Source organism: Macaca thibetana, chromosome 10, assembly GCF_024542745.1.
Source record: "Macaca thibetana thibetana isolate TM-01 chromosome 10, ASM2454274v1, whole genome shotgun sequence".
Classification (NCBI taxonomy): domain Eukaryota; kingdom Metazoa; phylum Chordata; class Mammalia; order Primates; family Cercopithecidae; genus Macaca; species Macaca thibetana.
Window position 1 is genome coordinate 48,504,939 of NC_065587.1, and position 10,328 is coordinate 48,515,266.

Consider the following 10,328-nt stretch of genomic DNA (forward strand, 5'->3'; position numbering starts at 1 on the left):
GCTCACGCCCGTAATCCCAGCACTTTGGGAGGCCAAGGCAAGGTCAGGAGTTTGAGACCAGCCTGGCCAACATGGTGAAACCCCGTCTCTACTAAAACCCTGCATGGTGGCAGGTTCCTGTAACCTCAGCTACGCTACTTAGGAAGTTGAGGCAGGAGAATTGCTTGAACCTGGAGGCAGAGATTGCAGTGAGCTGAGATGGCACCACTGCACTCCAGCCTGGGTGACAGAGGGAGACTCAAAAAAAAAAGTCACGGGAAGGCTCAAGACCAGCAGGCCTGGTTGCTTAGGGAACTTACCTCTTGGCCTTCAGAGTCGCTTCCCCTGAGGACAGTTAGGACCAAAGGCAGAAGAGCGCAGAGAGGACTTCATGTGCTTTCAGCTTCACGCATCCTGACCCGAGCAGGTGGGGGTCATGGGAGTGAATTCAGCAAGGCACTGCAAGGCAGAGAAAACAGTCAGTGGTGACTGGGGGTGGTGCCTCGGGCCCCCTCTTGGCTCTCAGATTCTTTGATTTGGCCTGGAGAATGCGGCCCTCTCGATTCCCATTCCAAGCCTGAGGAGTGTCTTTCTGGCCATGGCTTTGTGGCCGGGCCCAGGCTCTCGTGGGCACTCACGTGGTCTCACCAGATTTTAGAAAACATGCTTGAGGTTTGAGCGAGAAGCAGGACCCAACCTATCCGCTCCTTCCTGTTGCTGCTTTCTCAGGGGATTCAGTTCCAAAGTCAGCAGTCAAAGGGAAAGGGCCTAGAGTGAAATTCACCCTTGAAAGTCCTTTAAATTGCACCTGAAGTATTCATACATCTGTGTTGTTTTCCACATGTAATCCTGAGCAGCCATCCTGCTGCAAACTGAAGTCTGGGAACCTCTGAGCTCTGGCAAAGGAAGGGAGGAGAAAGTAGATGCAGGTGCCTGGGCCTGGGCCTTTTAGCAAAACAGAAAACTCCTAGGGCAGAATGGGATCTAACTTAGCTTTTAGAAATCCAGTAAGAGGCACTGGCTTCCCCAGATGGCCACCCTCAAAAAGCAGGCAAAGAGAACACCCTGCTTTTTCTTTTTTGCCATTAGCATATATATACACTAGGAGCTGACAAACTACAGTGCTTGGGTCAATCCTGGCCCCCAGCCTGTTTTGGCAAATGAAGTTTTACTGGAACACATCTATGCCCATTTGCTTACTGTCTACGGCAGCTTTTATGCTACACTGGCAGTGCTTAGTAAGTGAGAAAGAGCCCACAAAGCTGAAAATATTGTCTGGCTCTTTCCAGGAAAGTTTGTGGACCCCTGGTATATCATCTTTTTATGTCTGCAGCCATTTTTATTAGAATACTAATATCCTTCTTACTGAGTGGAAACACCTGTTTATAAATGACTTTGTCATATATACTGAAAATGTTACACTATGTTTTGTGCGTAATTTTTATGTACTTAAGATCAGTTCACTTTTTCCTCTCCAGTTTCAGGCTTAGTAGTCACCCTGAGATCATTCTCCATCAGCCTTTTCAGCAGGACACCTCTCTGTAAGGATGATCAGAGGTCGAGAGCACCGTGGCAGACTCACAACTGCTGGCCTCAATTCTGTTCTGAGAAAGGGACGCTTTCTCCAGCAGAGCACTTGCCTTCATCACACGGCCTCTCTCTGCTGGCTAGGCAGAGTCTACTGTAGCCTTCCCCTGACTTCACGCAAATGACACAGAGGATTCTGGGATCCCCAAAAGAAAGAGGATCAATACTGTACAAGTTAATTAAACGGGCCCTGAGTTCAAATCCCAATCCCCCGTCACCTGCTAGAGTGTTGGTCTGCCTGTCTCTATTTCCCTATCTATAAAATGGGAACAATGATATTACTAGGAGCAGTGTGAGAATTAAATAATAGTCCCTGGCACACAGCTCTCAGGAGATGTGAATGGCTGGTATTCTTTTGTAGAGAGAAAGACTCCAAACAAGTAACAGATCAGCAACCCATTTGTCAATCGAAAAAGGAAAATCAGCTTCCTTAAACTAAGGGACCTAGGCTGATGGTGCAGGGTCCTTGGGGTGGGCTAATGCAAGCATTAAGCACCTGCTGTCTGCATGGTGCCATGCATGAGTAGGGCTACTTGAAAATTCAGTACTTGCTTTTGGAGGGAGTGAGGGCACTATGGCTGGAATGTGGGGCAGCTTCCAGCAAGGGGCAGCATTGGACAGGGGTAAGCACTGCACCTGGCCCCATTTGGGAACAGGTAGGAGGAGAGGCACAGTTGCTGGCCTAGGGTAGATTATTGGAGGTCTAAAGTGCTGACGGCAATGATACAGGAGAGTGGCTCAGCACCCAAACCTCAGAGGCCGACTTGGGGAGGCCAGTCCTGGCTGTGACCTGAAGTTTCCCAATCCCTTTCTAAGCTGCTGTGTTCTGTTCATAAATACATGTTGAGTACTTCCCATGCACCAAAGCACCATCTAAGGGATATGAGGGGAAGGAGAGCATCAACGCAGCAGGGGATAGTGAGGAGACGGGAGTGCGACTGGGCTGAGGGTGGCCACCAAGGGGGGCTTTGCCAAGGAGACTGAGCCTTGGGTGATGTGAGAAGGAAAAGCATTAGACTGGGGAAAGCATGATGCTACCCAGAGGAGCAGCGTGAGGAAGGTGACACAAGAGGAGAGAACAGGGCTGAGTCGGGGACAGACAGAGACCAGGAGAAACGGCATGGTGAAAGGGCACTGGGGTTCCCCTGCACCCTGGTACTCGAGTCTGCAAATGTGGGGCCTCCCTGTGGATGCTGCATGAAGTGGTTGAGACGAGACCCTCTCTCAGAACTTAAAGCCCAATGTGGCTGTACTCTGTCACCACCACCTAGCAGGCATTTCTGTTCTAGAACTTTCTCCTTGTTGGTAGTCAGGGGAGCAGGCGCCGAGATTGCAGAAAGAGGCGGTTCCTACCCAGAGAGGTTTGGGCGGGAGTTGAACTCAGGGCCCCCTCACCACCCCCAAATAGCAAGAAGGTCTAAGTGCATAGGGTTACTGGATTTTCCAGATGAACTCTTCACTTCTACCTGAAAGTAGCTCCCAGAAAGCAGGACCATTTCCATCCAAGGGGAGGGAAACACGCTTCTGTCTGCTTGAAAGTTTCCCTACTTCCCGTCCCCTGCCCTAGCCCTGTGTTCTGAGAAGGGAAACAGCCCTTCCAGAGGGCTTTGGTGCCAGTGTCTCTGCCTACCAGCTATTTTTAGAAAGCTGAGCCTGTGGAAAGTTTTCATTAAGGATCCACTCCTCTCACTTCCTAGGTTGAGAAAACAGGAAGCCCTTTGGAATCTGGGCTTTGAAAAGCTTCACATGAAGCTGCCCCGACCCCACCTGCCCCAGGCATTCAGCTTTCGCTACATGAGAGTCCTGTACAGCATGGTCAGCTCGTCACCCCTGCAGGAAGCACTGAGGGTCCGGGCTGACAGTCCTTATGCAGCTTCTGGTTTAGGGCCCCTGGGAGTCAGCTGTTACCAGGTACACAGTAGGTGCCCAACTAGTGCTGGTTAGCTAAATATATGAATTTGTCCTCTACATTCCTATTAGTGAATCCATTTCCACATGTTGGAAAAGTTATACATAATGTATGTATTTCGAATACATATCTAATACGTATATACTGGTCTACAAACCAACACTGGCTGTACACTGGGCACTGTGATCTTTACTTGCATTATCTCATCCAAGCACCTCAGCAACCTGGGAGGTAATATTTTTAGATGCAATTTACAGATGAGGAAACTGAGGCACAGAGTGGTTATGTCACCAAGGCAAGGTTCACCAAGCAAGGAAGTGGCAGAGGTGGAATTCTAACCCTGGCTGGCTCTAGAACCTGACCTCTCATGCCCATGCTTGTGGCATGCCTGACGTTCTGGCACAAAACAAAGCCGATGGTTGCAAAGCACAGAATTCAGAGTCTAACATGAAGCGTAGGGATTTTACTGACCATCCCAGCCACTAGCCACTGAACACCAGGCACTGTGCTGGGCGCTATCACGTATGTGAATGGTTAGCATCCTTACAACAGCCTGAAAAGATATGTGCTATGATTCCCACTTTACAGTTGAGCAAATTGAGGCACGGAGAGGTAACGTCATACAGCCAGAGGAGCTGAGAATCAAACCCGGTTCATTCAGCTCTTTGCATTCCCCCGCCTCTCACTGTTATGGAGGTTGCAGACCATCTGGGCAGGGGTTTTCCAGGGAAAAGCACCCTGAACCTAGGAGGGCCCAGCTTTGACCATGAAGAGACTTTGGGCAACTCTGAACATTTAACCCTCAGTGACAATGTAACTTAAGCCTAAGGTGAGAAAAGGAAGTAGGAGGAGGTGTGGGAAGAATTCAGTGTCAGAAGCAGGAAATGGAAAATGAACCTGCCTTTGATGGGACTCCCAAAGGGGTTTACATCCTCATCCCTTCCACCCCACAACTAGTCAATATGGTCTGCCTGCAAAACTGAAGGTGTAGGCATACCTCAGGGAGCATGCCTCACGGAGGAGCTGTCACCAATAGCACCTTCTTCTTTCCAAGAATGTTTCAGGGAACCTATTTGCAGGATCCACTATCCTAAGATCTCACCCAGTAGCCAAGGCGGGAGAAGGTAGCTTGCTTCTTGATGCCAGTGACTGGTACTGCTCTTGGTTCCCTGCTAGGAACTCCACGCATACTTCTGGGGAGGGGGGTGACCAAACTTTCCAGAACTGGCACATGATCCTTCACTTGGTTGTGCTGAAATGGAAACTATGTTTCTGTTGATGGCCAGTCAGTCTCTGGGGGGCCCTCACTTGCTCTTTGTAAGGGTTCCTCTTTTGAGAACTGTAAGTTTTATGGATCAAGAAAGAACCATGTTTTATCAGACTTAATAGGCATTTTCTGGATGTGGAAATAGTGGGAGTAGTTTGGTCCACAATAGAAAGCCTCAAGCACATGACATCAAATGCAGAAGAGGAGAAAGTTACTTCAAACATGCCCTATGGCTCAAATCCATTTCTGCCACAAAGATTTGAAAAAGTTACCATTTGAGCAATTTTCACTAATAGATCTTTAGCACAAAATATTGTCTGAAAAAAATATGATGTAGGAAAGCATTCCTTGTATTAAAAATTGTCAAATATACAATCACAAGGAACAAAAAAAAAAGTATGTAAATAAATAGAGATGGGCAGAGCGGTTCATGCCTGTAATCCCAATACTTTGGGAGGCTCCGGTGGGAGGATCGCCTGAGCTCAGGAGTTCGAGACCAGCCTGGGCAACAGAGTGAGACCCTGTCTCTACTAAAAATTTAAAAAGGTAGCCAGGTGTGGTGGCGTGTACCTGTAGTCCCAGCTACTCAGGAGGCTGAGGCTGCTAGGAGCCATGATCATGCCATTGCACTCCAGCCTGGGTGACAGAGCAAGACCTTGTCTCAAAAATAAATAGCCTGATAGAGGTTCTAGAAAGCGAAAAACAAATAGCCTGATAGAGGGTCTAGAAAGCGAACCTGATGCATGTTCTTGGTGCCCTCTCACTCGCGCCATTCTCTCTCTCTCCCCCTCCTCTTTTCTTTTGTAGTTAATGAAATTATCAGGAAGGAGTTTTCAGGACCTCCTGCCAGAAATCAGACGTAAAAGAAGCCATTATAGCAAGACACCTTCTGTATCTGACCCCTCGGAGCCCTCCACAGCCCCTCACCTTCTGTCTCCTTTCACGTTCATCTCCCAGCCTGGAGTCCACACGCGGATCAATGTATGGGCACTAAGCGGACTCTCGCTTAAGGAGCTCGCCACCTCCCTCTAAACACCAGAGAGAACTCTTTTTGGTTTATGTTTTAAATCCCAGAGAGCATCCTGGTTGATCTTAATGGTGTTCCATCCAAATATTAAGCGCCTGCTGACCAAAAGCACATTCTGCACAAGACAGGACACTGGAACGCGCCTGAGAACAGAGTGACTGGAGCTTGGGGGGATGGGCGGGGGACAGAAGATGTGGGCGCTGTGATTAAACCCCAGCCCTTGCGTTCATTTTTCCAGGTCACAGATACAGCTCCTGTACCTTTTGAAGGAAAGGAGTTCTCAGAGCAACCAAAGGAATGTGATCCAAGAGCCCAGCTTACAGGCTGAAGAAACCCAAAACCCTCTTGATAGAGGTAGAAACTGAACTGTCAGTCCTTAGAGCTCGCCCCAGTCCATGCCACAACTGGGCCACGGCTAAAGCTTTATTTTTGAATTCTTATTCCAAAACCAAACTGTCTTGCCCGGACAAGATCACCTGTTAAGACTTCTTGGCGTTAAGTTATGACATGTATATGCGTTTATTATTATTATTATTTTTTCTGCTTTAAAAAGCTGGCCAGGGCACCTAGCACTGGAGCTATTTTGGCGAGCTGTTCTTTAACCCCTGCAGCACGCAGTCCTGCTAACACAATTCCCATAGACTTGGGGGGCTGACCCAGGCTGCAGAGAGCAGGCACCTGTCTGCTGCATCTGTACAACCCGGATGCTTTGCAAGGTTCCGGCTTGCTTGCTTCCTAGCAGCCAGAGTGCGTTTCGGTAAAGCAGTGGAGAATCTCAAGCATGTGCATTTAATTGAGGAATAGCAGAAGGGCTAAAGCAACCAAGAAAAGAAGTGCGGGTACTTTTGTTAAGTAAAACAGCCCAAGTGCTTCTGGAAGTGGGTGTCTACCAAGATAGAGGAAAAGGGCTGAATTCCCTCTATCCTAAATTCAAAGTGGGACAGTCGAGCTCAGGATGCGCTTCCCAGCTTCACTGGTTAATTTGACCTGAACGTATTTAAAGACCCTTTCTGCCCCTGAAGACCTATTCGCACTAGAATTCTAACACGAAGAAGTCTACTCGAATGCATCCTTTAGTTTGAATGAGCTCTGTTCAGACCAGTTGTATGTTACATATGATTTCCTTCCTCCCAACTGTTTCCACTGAGCGCACCCATAGTCTCCCCTAGTCTTCCTCTGTGGGTGCGATTTTTGTGATTTTTACAAACAAAACCCTTGTAGTTCTTGGCAGGTGTGTTTCTGTTGGCATTTGCTGCAGATACCCCAGGACGGGCGGGGGGATTCATTTTTAAGCCATTCAGTTGTTTCCTCAATAATCCACAACAAAGTGAAAATATTCTTAGCACTCAGACTGTACTTACAGTGTTTTCTCAGTCCAGTCTGTAGGCAGAAGGCCTCAGAAGATAGTCCTGGCCACTCAGTGCCCACTGTGGGCTTTGTAAGTCCTGGCTCTGCCGTCAAGGTTACCCAGAGGCAAAAGCTTCCTGGGAGCGGGGCCAGGTGTGGTTGGTACTCCAGATAGAAGACAAAATGCTCAGATTCGGGCCTGTGCACTTGTATGCAACCTATTGGTCAATACCTAGCATTTATTTTTCCCTAACAATGGACAACCTTTCCCTCACCCACCCCTAAGCTCAGAGTTTAGGAAAATTCTCTTTTAAATAAACAGAATGCCAGTAAGAGGTTGACCCCCACCGTAGAACTTCTGGGATGCTAAATACTTCCTCACGAACAAAATAAGTTCCTTATACTAGCAGCTTCACCTAGAGAATTCTCTCTCCGGCAATATGAATTTTTCTCTCCAGCAATATTGACTTCACTGGGGAAAAGCTAGGAGTGTGTGGTGAGTGATTTGTTCTCCCTTGACCTGGCTAGGAGCCATTTTTTATACATGAGGGAATTTGAGCTTTCCTCAGTTATCTGAATGTTTTACCCAAGTGCCTTCCTGCTATTGTAGCAAAGTAGCTCAGCTTCCTTGTCCACAGGGTGAAAAAGGACTAATGCATTTTCCATCAGTTTTCTAACTATGTTAGCAAAAAGGACCTCCTGGTAGCTCAACCTCCTGTACGCATGTGTGTGTGTGTGTAATACACACACAAATAAACCCCTCTGTTTTTCTAAGACATCTTAGCTGGATATTATAGGAAGCACTTTCATAAACAACTGTACCAAATAGCAAAGGAAAGAGAAACAAAAGCATTAGATTTGAGACATAAACAGGCAAGAGAAAGTGTATTAGGAACTGACAGCTATCAAGGAAGTTTTGTCAGTTACAAATGCTAGGAGGAAATTTTGCCAAGAAGGATGGCTCATGAAATATTTCCAGTATGGGAAGAGGCAATAAGATCCTCTAAGAGAATGAGAAAGTAGGGATGTATAAATGGTAAAGATGGGCGTGTTGCAGGTGTGTTAGAAGGATCTCAGTTAAGTGAAGGTTTGCACTTGCTACATCTAAGTTAATGTAAATATGTAGCACTCTGACAGGTCTACCATGTTGCTGAATGTAGTATATTTCCAAAGTTTGCAAGTCTTCCTGTATTGTAAAAAAATGCTGCTGCTTGATAATATGTATAGCAATCCAGATTAATTAGTATGTTATTAAATTTTATTTTCTTACCTGTATTTTTATGCTTTTTACCTGTCCTCAAAATATTACACCCCTGTTGGAATTAGATTTATATTTATAAATGGTCAGAAATCTTTTTAAATGTCTCTTTTTACACATAGGTTGATTTTTTTTCTTAAGATAAATGATGTATTCTTGAAACATTTGTTAATTATTCCAGGAAACAAAAAAATCCATATAATAAAACTCCCACTCAGAGCCTATTGGTCACCTACCTAGAAGACAGCATCTCAGGAGAAGGAATGGCTTCATGGAAGAAGGAACCACCTTTTTCTTGCTCAAGAATTATGCTGACTTCAGCCCTGAGCCTGGATCTGGTCACTGAGAATCATCAAGTGTCTAGATCCCCCCAAATAAGTAATCTAGTAGGTGGTTTTGATTTTAAAAAAATTGACACCAAAACCCTGCCTGCATTGTAATGGAATTTGAAAAGAATTCATGTTCACAGAACCCTACGTTCAGGCTAATATTTACAGAGGGGACCAAAACTAAATCCTGGTAGATAACTCCTGTATGCTTTATCCAAAGGACATCCACAGTTTTCCAGCATACACATAACCAAGGATGAATTGATTCCTTCAAATAACTGGGAGGCACTGATATTGCATTTTTTGTTTACATCCAGTAGCCAGGACGCCTCAGTGAGCCAGTCTTGGGCAGAGGCTGTCACATTTAGGCAGATCAGGAGTTGATATGTTCTAATTCTCACTCTGGACTATGGTGAAACTGAATTTATCATGTCAAAAAAAAAAACAAAAAACAAAAAACTTTCCAAGTGCTTTCTATTGCTCAGAAATGAAAGAATGTTTTCGTTTCAAGTTTACAAGAGGCATGGATGGAGTTGTGACGTTCTTGACAAGCTGGGCTAACCTTTCCTGAACTCGTTTGGAAAGGTTTCCTGAACTCGTGCTCGGTGACCCAGCGCATCTTAACCTTGGGTCTCCTAGGCTCAAGGCTAGGGCATTACGTTTCATGGAACCAAAACAGCCAGTTGCATAGCAAGTATTTTCCTGCATTCCAATTAAATGCTTAAGAAAAAGCAGCATCATATAAAAATTGTGATCATAAACATCCATTTCCCTCAGCTTTTGTGAGTGCCTTGACTTACAGCCAACATCACTGTTTAATTCAGTCTGTTTAAAAGCAAACTTTTCTGGTGGTTGGTAACAGAGAGTTTCTCCCTGAGCCATCAGGGTCCTGAGAGCTGGAAGTGAAAGGGTTAATTAACATTCTGCCTTTATGCAGCTGTTGGCTGACTAGAATCAACTCCCTGCTGAGTTCAAGCTTTGAATGGAATGGATGCAAATGATGTTGTTTCCATTAGAGCAGGTGCTCACAGCATTCTGATTGGCCTGAGCAGACCGAGGCTATGGCTGTTGGAACAAGCTTAGCATCCTGGACATCTTGTCAAAGAACCTCACTCACCCACTATGGCCTCTACAGCCCTCAGAGGAGAGAAAACCAGTACAGTTCTCCGACAAGCAAAGGTCTCTCCAACACGGTGGTGCTGGCAGGCTTAGGTTTAGACAATCCTGTTAAAGGCGTTTGAATACATCACATTCCTATGCAAATGTTTTTAATCTCCAGTTTAATGTAGTTTATTTTTCCTATATGTAAAGTATTTTTATACGACTTGTATCATGATAGTTTAGCAATAAAACAGTTGGAAGCAACAGCTACTTTGGTGGATCTTTCTTTTCCGGAGAGGCTACTCAAATATCCCCTTTACATTTCGGGCTCCCTCGGCAAGGAACATTTTGTGTGTGCACATACGTGTGTGCGTTTACTCCTCGTCTCAGCCCTAGGAGGTAGGTACGGTCACGCTGTGCTTGTGACTCAGGCTTAGAAGCCACTTGTCGGAGGTGACAAAGCCACATGGTCAACCTGAATTTGATTCTCTCTAGCACAGCTCTGCTGTAATCTGTGCCTCTAG

General features: G+C 46.0%; 1 protein-coding gene across 3 annotated transcripts in view; it reads left to right on the plus strand.

Annotated features, from left to right (window-relative positions):
• NFATC2 (nuclear factor of activated T cells 2) overlaps positions 1 to 10,068 on the plus strand; it is a 176,788-nt gene extending 166,720 nt beyond the window's left edge. For 2 of the 3 annotated variants that reach the window (XM_050807445.1, XM_050807443.1), the window contains exon 10: positions 5,550 to 10,068. In XM_050807445.1, the coding sequence (XP_050663402.1) occupies positions 5,550 to 5,605 (56 nt within the window). In that variant the 3' untranslated portion in view covers positions 5,606 to 10,068. The remainder of the gene's footprint in view (positions 1 to 5,549) is intronic. The other variant, XM_050807444.1, reaches the window with a different exon arrangement.
• The last annotated feature ends 260 nt before the right edge of the window (positions 10,069 to 10,328 follow it).